The following is a 17,226-nucleotide window of genomic DNA, read 5'->3' on the forward strand; positions in this document are numbered from 1 at the left end:
CCTGCATAACCATCTTTCCCACAACTGAACAGTGGAGAACCCACCCATGCAGTGTGGCTGGGTGCCCGAAGTGGGACAAAAAGACACCCACCCAGCTCCCCTGCTGGCCTCTCAAGCAGTCCTGCTGTGCGCTAACCAGCCCCACCCCTATTTCTGCTCACCACTGTTGCTGCGTCTCCTGCTTGGCTCAAAGAATACTCCAGGCACTTCCTCTGGGACCTCTCCAAGGTCTGAGATCTATGAGAAGAGAGGAGGGAGAGCTGGGGGCTTGGACCGGCTTGTTGCTGGCCGGAGACATTACTGCTATTTCAACCAAATGAACAAATGCTTCATGTCTTAGGTCTATTTGGGGCATTAGCTGTCTCTGGACAGATCTGGGCCTGCAGGGCTGGCCCCAGGAAAGCTGAGTCTGGCCTTTAGGCAGCCTCACTGTAGGGAGGAGCTGCACCTGGGGTTGGGGCTCTAGGTTCACACTAATATTGGGGAAAATCTCCCATGGCCCCCAGTCATGCAGGTGGAGAAAGAGTTCTGGGATCTGAAATTCTGCAAAGCAATTCTCTTCTCTGCTCATGGGCTGCCTAGAATAATTATAGAAATGGGTGGGGTTGTTTCAATGGGTCCCAGCAGCAGGAGCCCCTGCGCAAGAGAAGCCTCCACTCAAAAGAGAAGTGCAGAATCATTCCAAAGGGAAGCTTGACCCTCTGTGGTCCTCCTCCCCCTATGATGGAATGGGAGCATTTCCTTTTTTATTTAATCACAAGCAATCTCATCACTATTCATAGTGTTGACCACGAGTCTCTCACCCTTGACTTCCCTTTGGGTGTAACACTTACCCAATAAATCAGAGAAATCTGAAGAGAAATTCTAATTGGTGGCCTGAGGTTGGGAGACCTGGCATCAACTGAACTCCTGCCTTGGCTCATGCTATCTGAGGGATACCATGTGGATGGCCCTCTGCTCAGGCCCACCCATCTGGTAGAAACCCAAGCTGAGCAACCATCGTACTGTCTTCCCATCCGCCTCTGCACCCAAGGAATAGACATTCCATGTTCACCCTCCTGGAACAGATAGGGAAGGAGCCAGTGGGGGGAGCTGAAGGGTTCAATGATAACACTATCAGCTGATCACAGGGTCACCAAGCACTGTCCACCAAGGTCCATCTCATACAGTCACATCATTCCGGCATGCCTTCTCTCTCTCTCTGTCTTTCCTTCCCTTTACTCCATCCTTCCTGCTTTCTCCCCTTCCCTCCTTCATTCCTGTTTTCTATCCTTCCCACCCTCCTTCTGTCCTGCTTTTTATCCTTTCCACTATACCCTAAGAAGGTCAAAGACAGACAGTGCCCATACGTACTTAACAGTACTATTTGGGGAAACTAAAAACTGGAAGGCAGTGGGTGCCTATTGATGGGGGTGGGTGAACTGAACATACTGTGGTGCACATATTGTGGAACATTTTATACCATTTTATATCATTTTTGCAAGGGCCAGGGTCTGAATTAATGACCAGCTGGAAGAAGAGCCCGGACCTGGGCTCCTTTGTTCTCTAAAGTTTGCTCAGGTAATACCCTTTCCTCTGTCAACAAGGCCAGATCTGGCTGACCTAAGAGCATTCCTTCCCCTGTTAACCATTAAAGGATGAGACCCTAATCCCAAGAGACTACCTCGCTTAATATTTTACAGGCATATACTATGCTATGGAATGTTAATGAAACACAGAAACGCTGGGTTGTAGGTTCAACTGACCTTTGTCAACACTCTTATCTTATTGTATTTACAAATCTATTCCATTAAGGAAAATCCTCTTGTATGATGGTTAAACAGACGTGGGGATCATAAAAGTGAGGTAACACAGGCTTGTTGAGTCCACTAAACATAATGTGTATAAGTTTTCTCATTCCTTTGTTCAGACAGCCAGAGCTTATGCTCTGACTCCTCGTACGTACAAGTAAGCTAGCTTAGCTATGCTTTAAGGAAAAATTATAAACAACATGGATTTTTCTATTGCCTAGCTTGTTTGCCTTCTTCAACCAAACTTTCAGGTTCAACAATATGGAAGGTTAGGTTATGTGCAGGAAGCAATGAAGAAGATGAAGAATTCAGAGAAACATGGGAAGACTTACATGAACTGATGCAGAGTGAAGCAGGAAGAACCAGGAGAGCGGTATAGACAGAGGCTAAAATAATGTAAGTGGAAACACCTCTAAAGGCAGCCGGACCCTGAACAACTATGGTGAGACCAGGGCTGATTCAGGAAGATGGATGAGGGGCCACATTTTCCCTCCTCCCTGTAGAGAGGCGGGGGACTATGGGAACAGAACATGTTGGTTGGCTGCAGTTAGGAGGGAAGGTTAGAAGGGATTCTACCAGAAAATAATTGGTGTACAAAAATGACAGGCACCATTGGAACTTTAATTGCAAATCAATCCTTTGTTAAATGTGAATAAACAACATCCTGTCCATTTAAAATTCCAGGACTATTTGCCCCGGTGGAGGGAGAAACACTTCCCAATCTCTGTCAAGGGTGTGACCTGAAAGAATTTCCAAGCACTCCAACTGGTGAGCCCAGAGCCATTCTTAACTCCTCCTCCTCTTTTCTCTGCACACCCTCCCCCACCCTGTGGGGGACTGATGATTCTGCCTAACGTCCCTGAATCAAAGTGGTCTCCTCACACCAGCCAAATTCAGACCCCCCTCATGTTTCAGATGGACTATGACAACAGCCTGTCCACTGACCTCCTGCTCCAGTTCATCCCCTCTCTCCCACTCAACTGCCCAAATCATCTTCTTAAGGCTGAATTCTGACAACGAACGTCTCAAACCTTCAATGACTCCCTATGCCTGGAGGACAAATTATAAACACTTGGAATTGGCCAAAAGCCCTTTGAGCTTCCTGCCCGGTCTGCTATCCCATGATGCACTTTTACACCCTCAACGGTCCACCCATATGGGTCCATGTACCAGCCCACCAGCTCAACCTTCCAGGCCTTTGCATAGGCTCTGTCTGGCTGGACATGGACTCTTCCTGGCTTCTCTCTGCCTCCCGGAATTCTTATCTTCGCTCAGCTGCTGCCTCTTATGGGGGGGAGTGGGGCAGCTTTCCTGGTTCCCCCAGGAGACCTCTCTCCCTCCTCTGATTTCCTCGAGTTTATTTACTTCTCAGTGCCCAGGTCAGTTTGGAACAGAAGCTCCTGGAGTGCCCCACTCCTGCCTTGGAGTATCTTTGCAGGATGACAGTGTTAATATGACTGCTCTCACTTTAGAAATGAGGAAACTGAGGATCAGAGAGAGAAGACTTGTCCAAGGTCACGTGGCTAAAGAGCCATGGAGCTGAGATTTAAACCCAGGTCTTCTGACTGCTACACCCTGCCCTGCCTAGGATGACCACAGGTGGAGATGAGGAGGGGGAAGGGGAGGCTGAAAGTGGGCAGCATTGCCCAGCGGGAGAGGGGTGCAGGTAGGAAAGGCAGGCCGCTGAGGGCAGGAGCAGGGGCTACAGCTCGGGGGCTGAATCTTGGAGGGGGAGGGTTTCATCTCCTTGGTTATGACAGAGAATCTGCCTGAGGAGCCCCAGGGCTTGCCCTGGTTTGGGTTGTTTCGTTTGGGTTGTGAGGACCAACAGACCCCTTGCATTAATCCTCAAAGGCATTATAGTGGCTGTTAATTCAAGGTATATCTCAGAAACTTGGGATCCCTCACATAAATGCAGCTGTCTGGCTTACTAAGCCCTTTCTCAGGAGAATGTCAGCTCCTTGGGGCAGATTCTCTCTCTCTCTCTCTCTCTCTCTCTCTCTCCCTCTCTCTCTCTCTCTCTCTCTCTCTCTCTCTCTCTCTCTCTCTCTATCTCTATCTCTCCTTCTCTTCCTTTCTCCCTCTCTCTGTCACTGTCTCTCTGTATCTCTCTCCCCTCCCCCTCTCTTGTTTCTCTCCTCTCACCCCCTCCCCCCATCTCTGGCTCTCTGTGTCTATATCTCTGTCTCTCTTCCCCTGGTCTCTGTATCCTTGTCACCTAGCCTGGTGCCTAGCTTCATAAATAGGTAATAAACAGCTGGTATTTAATAAATGCTTGTTGATTGACTTGCATTGTCAGCAATTATCATTAGAGGAGACATCAGAATTTTGGAGAAAGAGGAAGATTACAGAGTTCCGGTTGGGAGAGCTAGATCCGCTGCCCGAGCTTCCCTTCTTGGTTTTCTGTGCCAGGGACGTGCCAAATCGGAGAGCCTCATACACTGGGTCCACCTTGTTGCCACAGGCTACAACAGAACACAGGATGCGCCCATGAGAGGAGCCTTGCTGTTGGTCGGCCCCATGGGGCCCTTGCCCGTCTCCACATTGGGAAGGGTGGTGGAAATGGTGCCTTGGGGCCCGTCCCTGAGGGGCTCCTTCCCTCCTCTCCCCCCAACTCTGCCCAGACCTCACCCCGGCTCTGGTGGGGACATGTTGGGCACAAATGACTGATGTCCATGGAATGCTGGCGGGCACTGGGACAGCCCTCTTTTTACCTCTTGTTCTGGGCCCTTCCTAACCCCAGGCTCGGGGTGACTTTCTCTCTTGGGTTTCATGTTTCTAATCCTCTCTTCCTCAAATCAACTTAGCCTTCTTATCTGGAATGGAAGGTGCTGTACTCCCTGAGAGAGAAGGCCTGGGAGAGATGCACTGTCCTCCCTCAAGGACACGGATTGGTCACAAGCAGGTCCTACCAGGTCTCTTGGATTTGGGGCCTTAAAAAATCCCCCAAAGTGCAAAGAAGTGATGCTGAGACATTGGGGCAGTTGGGAGAAAAACAGGAGGAATGTGACAGAGATAAAACCCAAGAAAGCTTGGCATATTCAGGGTGACTTCCCCAAGGAAGAGGATGATAGATGAGAGAAGATTCAGAGACTGGATTTCTTTATCCCCTGGGGAATGAAAGTCCTTGTTTGGAGGCCTCGGGGTAAAGGGTGGAGAAGCACACTGCTGTTCAGGGTGTGGGCATAGCTGGGCGAGTGCTCCCCACTCACCAATGGGCATGACTTCTCTGATGCACCCGAACTGCTCCTGGATGAGTAAGGGGGAGCTGTAGTAGCGCCGGAACCCCTTGGGCTGGAGAGACAGAGAAGGCCTTCAGGTCACCGGTGCTGGCAAAATCAACCCAGAATACCCCATCACACTGACCTTGTCTCTGAGGGTGTCTCCCCCTCTCTGCTCTGCCCCCCCCCTTCCTTGGGCCTTCTCACCAAAGGGAAGACAAGGTCACCGGGAGCCATTTGGCCAAGTTGGACTATTCTGAACACCTTGAACTGGGCCCTTCCCGGCTGGCTTGAGGGAGCGGGTCTCCCCGGAGGCTCAAGCAGCCAGTTGCCCTGCGTCTCTTCTCTTTCCTCTCCCCTCGCCCTGTGTCTGGGATGGGGACAGCAGGGACAGCTCCCTGAAGGTCAGTGACCCCCTTTCCATCTCCCCCCTCTTCGTGAGATCAGGAGGGCCACATTGGGGACATTTCCAAAGGACCAGAAGGAGGTCCCTGGAGCCTGTGCATTTGGTGGCCTGGTGGCCTGGTGGCTAGAGCCCTGGGCTTGGAGGAAGACAGATTGATTTAAAAGCCTGACTCTGACTCTTAATGTGCATGCCGTCATGGGCCAATCGCCTCCCCTCAGCTTCCCCACCTGTGAAATGGGGACAATATTAGCAGCCAGTTCTCAGGGCTGTTGAGAGTGGCAGAAAATGTGATGCCTGTAAAGGGCTAAGCAGGTTTCACTCGCCTTGTGAATGCCCACTCCTCCTGACCAGAGACTGGCTTACCAGCTTGCCCATGCAGTGCTGGGGTCCCAGGCTGTCCGCACACTTGTGGTGAAGGCTCATCTTGCATGCTTTGCAGCGCAGACCCTGCTTGGCATTGCCCCCTGTCAAAGACATCAGGAGAAGTTTGTTACAGGCCAGGGGCTCCTGGCCAGGCCACCTCCTGGCCTGGACCCCCAGCCTTGGGGCTGATTTCATCCTGCCGGTGAGCTGCAGCCTCCTCCGCCAGAAGACACGGGTAGGGCCACCCTTAGCTGTTCCTCTGACGGATGTGGTCTCATAGGGATCCTGAGAATTCTCCCCTACTGCCCACCCCTCATCCAGAGCTCAGCCTTCTCCCCCACCTCCCAGTTGTCCTCATCTTGGCTCCACCCATCTTGGTGGCCTGCTGGAAGCCTCCCTCTGGTCTTCTGGCTGCTCTGTGTCCATTTGCCACCACCCCCTCCACCTTTACTCTGCAACTGCATGGGTGGGGACTATTCTTCTCCATACAATGGAAGCTTTTTGACAGCATGGAGGGGATAATTCATTTTATCTTTGTATTTCAGTGTCTAGCATGACCAAGCATGTAGTAGGTACTTAAGAAATGTTTGCTGACCAAAGAGATCACACAAGTTGGAAAGGGACCCATAGGTACAAAAATATTTATAGCAGCTCTTTTTGCGATGGCAAAGAATTGGAAATCAAGGGGAAGCCCCTCAGTTGGGGAATGGCTGAACAAGCTGTGGTATATGAATGTAATGGAATACTGTTGTGCTATCAGAAATGAGGAGCAGGAGGACTTCAGAAAAACCTGGAAAGACTCACACGAATTGATGCTGAGTGAGCGGAGCAGAACCAGGAGAACATTATACACAACCACAGATATATGGATTCTGTGATGACAAACCTTGATAGACCTGACTCTTCTCAGCAATACAAGGCTCAAAGACAGCTCCAAAGGACTCATGATGGAGAGCCTATCTACATCCAGAGAAAGAACTATAGAGTCTGAATGCAGATTGAGGCAAGCTGTTTGCTCTCCTTTTTTTTCCTTTTATTTTAGTTTTGTTTCTTCTTTCTCATGATTCATTCCATTGGTCATAATTCTTCTTTACAACTTGACTATTATATAAATAAGTTTAATGTGAAGGTATATATAGAAGATATATCGGATTCCATGCTGTCTTGGGGGGAGGGGGGAGGAGAGGGAGGGGAAGAAAATCTGGAACTCAAAAACATGTGGAACTGAGTGTTGTAAACTAAAAAGTAAAAAACCTTAATTAAAAAAAGAAATATTAGCTGATTTAATGAATTGACTGCCCTTGATTGGCAGGAGGAGGAGGAGGAGGAGGCTATCAGTAACTTGGATGTTTATACAGTCTTGAACATCTCAGCACCCTCTGCTCCCTCCCTCCCCATCCCAGTGGAAGGGGCCACACAGGACATAGAAGCCAAGCTGTCCCTCTGTCCACAGAAAGCTCTGTCTGCTAGGCAGGGGCCCTTCCAGGCTGATCTTGGGCCCAGTTGGAGGCCAGGGACTCTTCTCAAAGCTTGTCCAGTCTGGTGGAACGAGCCAGAGCTCACTCCCTGCTGGCATGGCCTTAGAGATCCTAAGGGCACCTCCGGACCACCTTTGCTGCCAGGGCGGCTGGCAAAGAGACAAGGAAACAAGCAGATGTAGATGGCACACCCTGATGCCCATGCGTGGTCTCTGTTGTCTGCTCTTTACACACCGGAGGGCTGTACTGAGCAGCAATAATCCTGAAGGCCTAGATCTTGGGGCAGGCCCGCCTGCAGAGGTAGTGCTTTGAAGAGAAAGGGCCCTTGGTACTCTGGACCCTCAGTAAAGTGTCAATCCCCCACTCCCCTAGGAAGGTCCTTCAGGCATGGGACAAGGAAGGTGAGTGATGATAAGAGGTGGCACCGGTGCTTTCCAACATCAAGGCATTGCTGACTTAGGACTGGGCCTCAATAGAGCACAGTCACTGTTTGGTTTGGCCTCTTGAACTGAAGAGGATGACCCCAGGTCAAATAATCAGCCAATAAGAAGACTTTCCTCCTGACTCTCTGATTTTAGTAAGCAGCTATGTTTCAAAAGGTTTTCCCTTTGAGGCTTGAAGCTCCAGTGGAGCCTGGAACATGGCAGGGCCCTTGGCTGGGAGGGCTTGTGTCTGGAGATCTGGAAAGAGATTCTAGTGTCCAGAGGGTGGTACTGCCTTACTCAAGCAGGCTGGTCAGCTTCTACATTAGCCACTTAACCTATGTAGACAATGTCCAGAACTCACATTTTTGGAGTAATTTTAGGTTTATCGAATCCTTTCTTAGGAGGGACACCATCACACAAACATCTTTGAGAGGTAGAGTGGCCCAGTGGGAGGAGGAGCCATTTGCCGCTGGTCTCAGGATCAGTTGAGATCACCTTTCCTTCTGACTCCAGCTTGTCACTGCTTCACTATGACTTGTGGCTGGCACAAGGAGTTGCCTGGGGGATGGAGCTGGGGGGTGGAGATGGGGCAGAAAGCACAGCTCTGGGAAGGGCTGATGATGGGACAGGGTGCAGTGCCCTGCCCTCATGTGAGGGTTTCTTCTCTCTCTCTCTCTCTCTCTCTCTCTCTCTCTCTCTCTCTTTACTATGGGAGCTTTTCTTTATTATAACTTACAAAAAATAAACACAACCATAACTAATTTTGAGAGTAATTTTTGAATTCTAAATTCTAAGCCATTTTTTTAAAAAAAGTAATTTCTATTTTGAAGGTTATTTGTAAAAATTCTCTAACTTAGAGAAGACAGCATCTACCATTTAATTTGATTATATAAAGACATGAAATAAGTCTATTTTTAGAGTTAATAAGGGTCACCGAATTCTTAAAAAGCTAAAGAAGACCAAGGTCAATGTGAACGCAGACATAAGGAAAGTGATCTGGGTTATTCTGTTGGGATCCAGGAATACCCACAGAAGCATCCGGTATACTTGCTGCTGCTTCTTCATGCAGGTGTTGGAAGGCTGAGTTTAGAACCTCTCTTAAACGTTTTGTGGCCTTCTCGTGGGGCTGTAAAATCACTGCCTGACCATTCTTGGGTAGTCCATACCTCAGCACAGATTCACAAATCCTCTCAAAGCCTTTAGGTGAATCCGGGCAATAAACGCTTCACACAAGTTCACCTTGAGCCAGCGCAAAAGGGGACCAGACTGCTGCTTCTTTTCAGAGAGCAATTTAGTCGTCTCTTCCCTTTCAGTTTTAATTTCTTTTTCATGGAAAAATTCATGGACAGTGAACTTGTTTTCTTTGGCTTTGAAATCATTGATCACCTTCTGAAACATTGTGATTGTAAAGAGGCCTCCCTCATCCTCGGCAATCAGTTTGGTTGATCGAGGTACCGCCGTGTGTGAGAGAGATTCCTATCTTGCCACCGTGAATAGTTTGGCTTTGGCACTATCACCAGGAGAGTGAGGAGATACTCCAGATCCAGAACAAAATCTTCTATGTTCATCATATCAGCTAATGTCTGAATGAAGAGATTTCTTGAGGATTTCTTTTCCAGATTCTCCAGGTTTCCTTTCACAGTGTTGCAGGCAGCTGTTGGAGCTTTCAGGTCTGTTTCTATTTGTGCCAGTTGCTTTGCTAATGTGCCCACTACAACCACAAGAGGCAGCTTGGCAGGATATTTGGCCATGGCCCATTCAAAGCGGGTCACAAAAGAAATTGTCAACTCCATTGGCCAACATGGACTCAGCCATCTGCTTTATAAGGCCTCCTGTGAAGCTATCAAGTTTCCCCAACTCATCTGAGAGACCAACAAGAGAATCCAAGGTCCCCACCCTTAAGTCAGGAGTGGCAAATTTGGTGTTGTGGGACAGATTCGACTTGGAAGTTACTGTGTTCACCCGTTCCAGAGCCTGCCAATCCTCCTTATCTCCAGGGCAGAAATTAACCAAAATACCGATGACACACCTGAGGTCTTGCCTTTTAGTCAAGGCTACTGGAATAGAGTGAAGGGGGCTCACCTACCAGGGTGTGTGGGAAGGACTGAGGGCAGGGAGATTGGAGGCAGGAGGCGGATGTGAACTCCGGTTCCAGATGATGCATTCGATCCACCTGGGCAGCCTTGGGGTAGGGGTACCTCTGGCCCTTTGGAGAGTCGTTTTGGGCACTGCTGGGGGAATGAGAGGGATTGGGGCATGCTGGGCTGCCTCCCACAACTGTCGCTAGAGCCTCTTGCCCAGATCAGTCCCCGGTGCGCCTGAGCCCCAGCCCCCAGGCAGTTGCAGCTCCAGCTGCTCCCCTGACTGAGGATTTCTGTGGAGGGCACACTCACTCCTCCAGCCACCCAGACTGCTGGGTTTTACCTTCTTCATGTGTCTGTCTCACACCCATCCTTTTCTCTCAGAGGGCAGCCTAGGGCTCAGGAGGTCTGGGCCGAGTCCAGGCTCCACACTCACTCCTGCCAGTAGTCAGAGGCCCAGCTCCCTCTCCTATGTAGGGACAGGCTTGGGTTGGCCATGACAACCCTACCCCATTCCCTTCCAGCCTGACCAGTGCATGTACGGCTGTGATGATAAACTCTGGCCTTCCAAGCCTTGGGCATTGGTGACTTGGCTGTGTCTGTCCCCTCTGGAATCTCAAGCCTCAGCCGACTCCTTCTAGTCTTGGGTGCCTTTCAAGCTCTCAGGCTGGAAGTTCCTCATGGCCCATGCCAAGAGTGAGTCAGCTGTCTGTTTCTGAGAGTAAATGCAGCCTCAGTTACTGGGGTTAGAAGCAAAACTCAGACAACCCTGAGACTCTTGGGTGAGGTGGCGTGATAATTGTGATTTTTTGAAATCTATTGTTTGACAGATAGCCAGGTGGGACAGTAGATAGGCCACCAGGCCTGAAGTCAGGAGGACCTGAGTTCAAATCTGACCTCAGACACTTACTAGCTGTGTGACCCTAGGCAAGTCACTTAACCCTGATTGCCTCAAAAATGTATACTGTTTGGCTTGTAGTTCTAAGTGACAGGACTCCAATAAGTAGTTACTTAGATTAAGTGTTCTGATGACCATAGATAGCCTGTACTTTTCAACTGTCTTGAGTCTTTCTGACCCTCGGTCAGACATATGATCTTAGCTCCTCGCTGGACAAAGCTCCTGGCCCACTGCAGAGGCTGTGTGCCAATACCCATTTCTCTGGTCCCCATCACTGACTCTGGTCCTGATTAGGAAACTCCCCCACCTGGGTATGGAATTGATAAGTGAGCTGGTAATTTCCCTGTCACATTTGGGTCTGATTGGGGATTCTCCTTCCAACATCTGGCATTGATGACCTATTCTCAGCCAAGCCCATCTTTAAGGTATCAACCTTTGCTGCCCAGACATCTCTCTGAGAGTGTCCTCCCACCAAGATCATTGTCGCTGTACATGTCTTCCTCAGTCGAGTGATGCTGGCCTGTCTGTGTGTTTGGCTGAGTCTCTATCTGTCTGTATTACCAGGGTATGTGAGTGAGCATGTGTGTGTGTATGTGTTTGCGTGACTTTGCTTTTTGCCTGTTTGTTGCACTGTATAGGAACAAACCTCATGCTTGCTTGTACCAATTTCCTATAAATCCTTGAACCCAGATCTTTGTTCTAACCCAAGCTGTGAGGCCAAATGAAGCAGGTGCTGCCTGATTCCTGGAACTTCAGAAACATAACTACAGAATCCCATCTCTGAGCTGGAAAGGGACCTCCGAGGGATATAAGCCAATCCCTTCCTCGTACAGATGTGGAAGCTGAGCTCCAGAGAGGCATTGGGATGGGCCTGAGGCCAGCCAGGAAGCAAGGCTCAGAGCCAGGATCTGGACCAGGCTCTCCGTACCCTACCTCTGTGATGCAAAGCATGGTACTGGTGGAACCTCAAGGGGGGTGGGGGGGGACTGAGGCAGAACCTCTCTCCCAGCCTTGCACATGGGATGGAAGAAGAGCCCAAGGGAAGATGGCCGGTGGTCCAGATGTTTGCCTTGGCTCTCCTTGGAGGAGGTGCCAATGTTGGCACTGGGGCCAGGACTGACCCTGTATGTGTGGCCTCATGCACTGCGTGCTGCAGTCCTGGGGTCTGCCCCAGACGGAGGTGTGTAAACTTTGGTATCTTTCTCCATAGGCTGACATCAGGGGCTACCACCCACCTGCCTCCCATGGCTGGCTTTGGCTGGGCAGGAAGCTCTGCTTTGGGCCTTCCCTCATAATCTATCACCCGGAGGAAGAACAAAGCCTTCAGAACAAAGCCTTCACGCTATAGTGTGGTCAGTTATCAGGGCTGTCTCCGGTCCACAGGGCCTCCATTCCCCTAGGCCAGGCCCTTGGGGCTTGGACTGTCGGGCCGGGCTGAAAGACCCCAGAGCTTCCCAGGCACCTTGAGGACCTGAGGCCTCCTTTGTCTGCTGTTAAAGCTCCTCCTGGTCGGGTCTCAGCCCTGCTGCGGTCCCCTCACAGGCTTACATCATAGGAGACCCGGCGCATGTGCAGCACCCAGCACAGAGGAAGTGCGCTGTCAGGATGATGATAAGAACAGCTAACATTCATAGAACATTTTCTGTAGGTCAGGCATTGTACTCAGTGCTTTACAATCAGGATCTGATTTCATCCCCACAACGACCCTGAGGCAATAGAGGTTAAGTGACTTGCCCAGTGTTACACAGCTTGTAAGTCTCTGAATCTGCATTTGAACTCAGGTTTTCCTGATTCTGGGCCCAGCGCTCTTCTCACTGAGACCCTTAGGTGTCCCCTTACATCTGGAAGGGATCTTGAAAGCCACTGAATTCAACTCCCTAATTTGACAGATGGGGAAACGAGACACACAGAAGTTAAATGACTTGCCCAGGGTCACCGCGTCTGTAGCCAGTTCAGTTCTCTCGCTATTCATCATGGTGAAGGCTGGCATGGATTTGTCAAGCTGAGTATGAGTGAGAGGCAAAGCTGGAAGGGACACAGTGCCTTCTTCACTCTCCTTGAGACCATGTTTCAACCATTGCATCTGGAAGGCACCGTAGCACATACAGCCAGGAAGACCAGAGTTCAAATCCCTTCTCAGTCACTTACTAGCTGTGCAGTCCTGGCCACCAGGTCTGCCTCAGTTTCCTCAAACATAAAATGTGGATAATATCAGTATCTTCCTCCCAGAGTTGTTGTGAGGCTCAAATGAGGAATATTGGTGCATGGTGAATGCGCAGTGAGTGCTTAATAAATGCCTGTTCCTTCCCTCCTTCCAATTCACATTTCTAAAACCATCCTGAGGTCTCACCTTAACTGTAGCCTGTGACTGGTCATCCAACCCCCTGTACCTGTAAGTAACATTCGCCACTAAGAAAGACATTTTTTCTTTGGGGTCCCCCACACCCTTCACCCTGCTCCCTGTTCCTTCTTCTCTGTCTGCAATAGAGGACTCCAAATGTAATGGACTAAATTGAGTATTCTCTTAAATTAAAGGGCCAATCCTTTGTTTTGGGCTAAGGAGATAAAGCACTGTGCATCCCTCTCCCAATCTGACTTTCACTGACCCTTCTGGTTGAAGGGAAGAGTTCCCTCAAGTAGAAATGGTAATAATCTGGGAAATGGCTCTAGGGAGGACCAAGGGAAAGGCAAATGGGAAGGGAGCTGGAAAATTCAGGCTAGACTGTCATCCTCTTAACCTTTCATCCATCCATCCATCCATCCATCCATCCATCCATCCGTCCGTCCGTCCATCCATCCATCCATCCATCCATCCGTCTGTCCATCCGTCCATCCATCTATCCACCCATCCACCCATCTTATAAGCCCTGATGAGGCTCCTACTATGTGTATGTGAAATGATGTTCTCAGCACCAGAGGAGGCGATGCCAAGGAGGAGATGACAAGATTAATGAGATGAGGCCTCTGCCACTGGAAAAAAAAAGATGGTGCAGCAGTCTTATTTCCACTAAAAGACATTGCAAAGGAAGACTAGAGATGACTTGGAGGAAGGGAACGCATGTTCATGTGAGAGAAAATTTTAAGTGCAGGAAGATTCCCAAATTAGATTTTCTCCCATGGGCCTCCCTCACCCCTAAGCCTACTTTCTCCCAAATGACTCCTTTTTACATTTGACCCAATACCGTCACCACCGAAGCAGAAGGCGTGAACTGGCCTCGTTACCCAAGATGGGGCCAACCCCGATCCTGGAAGTGGACCACAGAATCCCGGGCTGGAAAGGACCTCTCATTTCTCACTTTAAAGATGAGAAATCATGATCCACGGAAGGGAAATCACTTGCCCAGGGCCACCGAGTGAGCCCTTCAGCAACCGTGCTGGGGTTCAGACAGGGGTTTCCTGACTCTATATAGGGCACCCGACGACGCCACCCTGCCCCCATCACCCCACTTCTCTGCGTTTCTTGGACAGATGACAATGGAGATGGCTCCACTGCAGAAGACACCGGGTCAATGTTTCTAGGGATTTCTGTGAAAGGAAAAAAGGGAACATATTTTCCATCCTACCAGCTCCTTGTCATGGAAGATTGATTAAAAATAGCCCCTGTGAGCCCCCTCCTTACCCAGGACACCATTGGGATGGCTATGGGATCCCTGGCGTGACTCCAGGACTTTCTGGGAAAGTGGGAGCTCAGGGTATGGGCTGTGAGCATCACAGTCGCTGAGCCCATGAAGGACACCCCAAGGGGCTACCAGAAAAGTGAAGCCCCTGGAGCCCTCCCACCCTCCTCTCATGATCACTTCCCCAGCCCCATCTCCCTTCAAAACATTAATGGTATTCTTTGTTTATAAATGCCTCTCTGGGTCTTTCCTATTTCGGGGCCTGACTGCTAGTGGAAAAATTCTCTCTGCTTCCTTCCCTTCCTCATTCTCATTGGCCTTTAAAAATAGTAGGAGACTGGCTGCCTCAGGCTGTAATCTGGAGTCCACAGCCTTTCACCCTGAGGCCACCAGTTCAAATCCTGCTGTTTGTAGGCTGTGGGATTTGTGTGTCAGGGCCTCAGAGGGGAGATTTCTCCTTGGTGGCAATCCTCAGTAAGAGTGGGTGGCCACTGTAAGAGCAGCCTTCTGTTTGGAAGGGAACTGCGTTGGATGTCGCTGCCCCTATCACTGTCCTCGAGCATGTCCTCCACGCTCAGAGGTCACTTCTCACCTGCTGACAGGCACAGGCACTCCTCTTCAGGTTGGCTCATGTCTGAGCCTACCCTAAGACCTGTAGGCTTGGGCTCTCCCCAAGCCCTTGCCCTTGGATCCTCCTGCCTGGTTTCAAACCCGATGGCTCCATCGACCCTTGTGAACTGGTTCTGTCATTCCTTAATCTCAGCTGGAGTCCTCCCACCAACTGGTTCTCCATGAAGATTCCTGGGTTCTGCTTTGGTTTGGTGCCATGGTCCCCATCATGCCTCTGCTCCCAGGGGTCACCCCCTCAGCACAGGCCCCTGTGCACCCCAGGTCTGCTACTGGGCTTTGAATCACCAACTCAGGGAGCATGCTGGGCTACCCGACTTGTCTAACCCCTTAGACCTTATCACAGGGACTTGGTTCTGGGTCATGTCAACTGATTTTTCTACATTTGTTTGAGATTTGGGCAATCTGTAATACCACGTAGCTGGCGCTGTGGGAAAAAAAAATGTAATGGCCCCTTGGTGACCACCTCCTACCCTGATTACTATAGTGGGGTAAACAAGAGTGCTAGACTTGGAGTCAGGGGATCTGTGTTCAAATCCTGGCACACATACTGGGCAGGTCACATGACTTCTCTAGGTCTTGGCTTCTTCCTCCATATATGGAGAGAATGTCAGCCTCATATGGTGGTCCTTGCTTTGTATGAAGTGCTCTTAGATAATATGCCCAGCCCTTTCCTAGACCCATGGTTGGGATTATATGAATGACTTCAAAGTCTGACATGAAGGTGATGCCATTAGAGGCTGTCCTGCCCACTACTCTGGCCAGCACATGGATGCAGTCCTGAGAGAGGACCTCACTCACTTCCACACAAGGCAGGTTTAGGACAGCTTTTAGGAAGCTTCTCCTTCTGTTGAGTCCAAATCTGTCTCCCTGTAACTTCTACCCATTTATCTATCAAATGTGAAGGCAACAACCACCGCTGGTAGCAGACCATGGGTTCTGAACTTCAGAGGGCATGGTGACAGTGGGTAAAAACCAAAACAAATAACCTTCCATTTCCCAGAATGCCTGGAAGGAATGCCCAAGTCAAGGTGGCCAGGAGAAGGGAGGGGGAAGAAGAAACCTCCTCCTCCGAGAAGCACGGAGAGGAGGCGTTTCTTTGCAGGCAGAGTGGCGGCCCAGGGCAGCCTCCATTTCCAGGCAGGGGGAGTTTATCAGGCTCATCTTTAGGTTCAGACCTTTTGGGGAGTTCCCTGGAGGTGTTATCTTGTCCAAGGGGAAAAAGCAAAGCTATGACTGAGCTTGAAGCTTTCTTGAAAGTGGCTTGTGTTGCTGTGAAAGGACAACAGTAACTGCTTCTGAGCCCTGGGGTGCCCTGGCCAAGTGCTTGTCCATGAATGGCTTGCCTTGTGTCTTCAGCAGCCATAGATGAGGAGACCCTTCCTCTCCTCTTGTCCCTTGGCTCTGGATGCCAGGATTCATTGTTGGTGGCCTCCCACATGGCCTCTTGGCTCTAACAGTGACATCCGCTCCCCTTCTAGAGCTGCTTCCATTCCGTGGGCTCCATGACATCCAGTAGAGTGGGCCCCTTTCTGAAGGAATGCCTCCTCTCAGTGGCCCAGGAGACTTTCTATGGGATATGGTTTCTCCTCATCTTTAGTAGGCAAGACACGTAGCAACTCTTGGCCCTTAGGGACCCTCTGGACAAAGTAAAAATCCTGGGCTTTCAGAGCCACGAGGGACCAATCTCCTCATTTTACAGGGGAGGACACTGAGGTGTGAGAAGGGAATGCATTTACCCAAGGTGACACAGTCTAGGTAAAGAAACAAGTGGGCTGACACCCCATAGAATGATCCTCGAGTTTGTGGTCTTGTTCTGTGGCAGCTGCAGTAACACCAAAGACTCATGATGCATGAGTCTTCTTAGGAAGTGTGCTGGTAACCAAAAATGGGCTCCTTAGCACTTAGTCAACAAGTGCCCTTGACTAGTTTGGCTTTTTCCCCTGAATTGAATACTGTTTGTATGTTGGGTTGGAGTAAGCTTGTCGGCCCCTTCACCTTGCTTCCCTTGCTTAAGCTGATCGAAAGAACCTGTGCTTTCCCGGTCAACCCCTTCACCTTGCTTAAGCAGATTGAAAGAACCTGTGCTTTCGTGGTCAACCCCTTCACCTTGCTTAAGCTGATCGAAAGAACCTGTGCTTTCCCGGTCAACCCCTTCACCTTGCTTAAGCAGATTGAAAGAACCTGTGCTTTCCCGGTCAACCCCTTCACCTTGCTTAAGCAGATTGAAAGAACCTGTGCTTTCCCCATGTACCTTACACCCCCGAAGAAGCCGGATGGTTAAAAACAGCTTCCGTTAGAGCCAGAGGCTGCTACAGCT

The 17,226-nt window shown here is 50.0% G+C and overlaps 1 protein-coding gene and 1 pseudogene across 2 annotated transcripts in view; both read right to left on the reverse strand.

The window, feature by feature from the left end:
- The window catches only part of STAC (SH3 and cysteine rich domain), a 61,031-nt gene that overhangs the window by 8,858 nt on the left and 34,947 nt on the right, over positions 1–17,226 (reverse strand). Inside the window, exons 3-6 of one of the 2 annotated variants that reach the window (XM_036739270.1) lie at positions 5,781–5,881; positions 5,003–5,084; positions 4,140–4,255; positions 162–237 (exon numbers count right to left, since the gene is read on the reverse strand). In XM_036739270.1, coding sequence (XP_036595165.1) covers positions 162–237; positions 4,140–4,255; positions 5,003–5,084; positions 5,781–5,881 — 375 coding nt within the window. The remainder of the gene's footprint in view (positions 1–161; positions 238–4,139; positions 4,256–5,002; positions 5,085–5,780; positions 5,882–17,226) is intronic. The other variant, XM_036739271.1, reaches the window with a different exon arrangement.
- On the reverse strand, positions 8,633–14,911 carry LOC118831088 (annotated as a pseudogene).

This window comes from Trichosurus vulpecula, chromosome 9 (assembly GCF_011100635.1).
Source record: "Trichosurus vulpecula isolate mTriVul1 chromosome 9, mTriVul1.pri, whole genome shotgun sequence".
In the NCBI taxonomy this organism is placed as follows: domain Eukaryota; kingdom Metazoa; phylum Chordata; class Mammalia; order Diprotodontia; family Phalangeridae; genus Trichosurus; species Trichosurus vulpecula.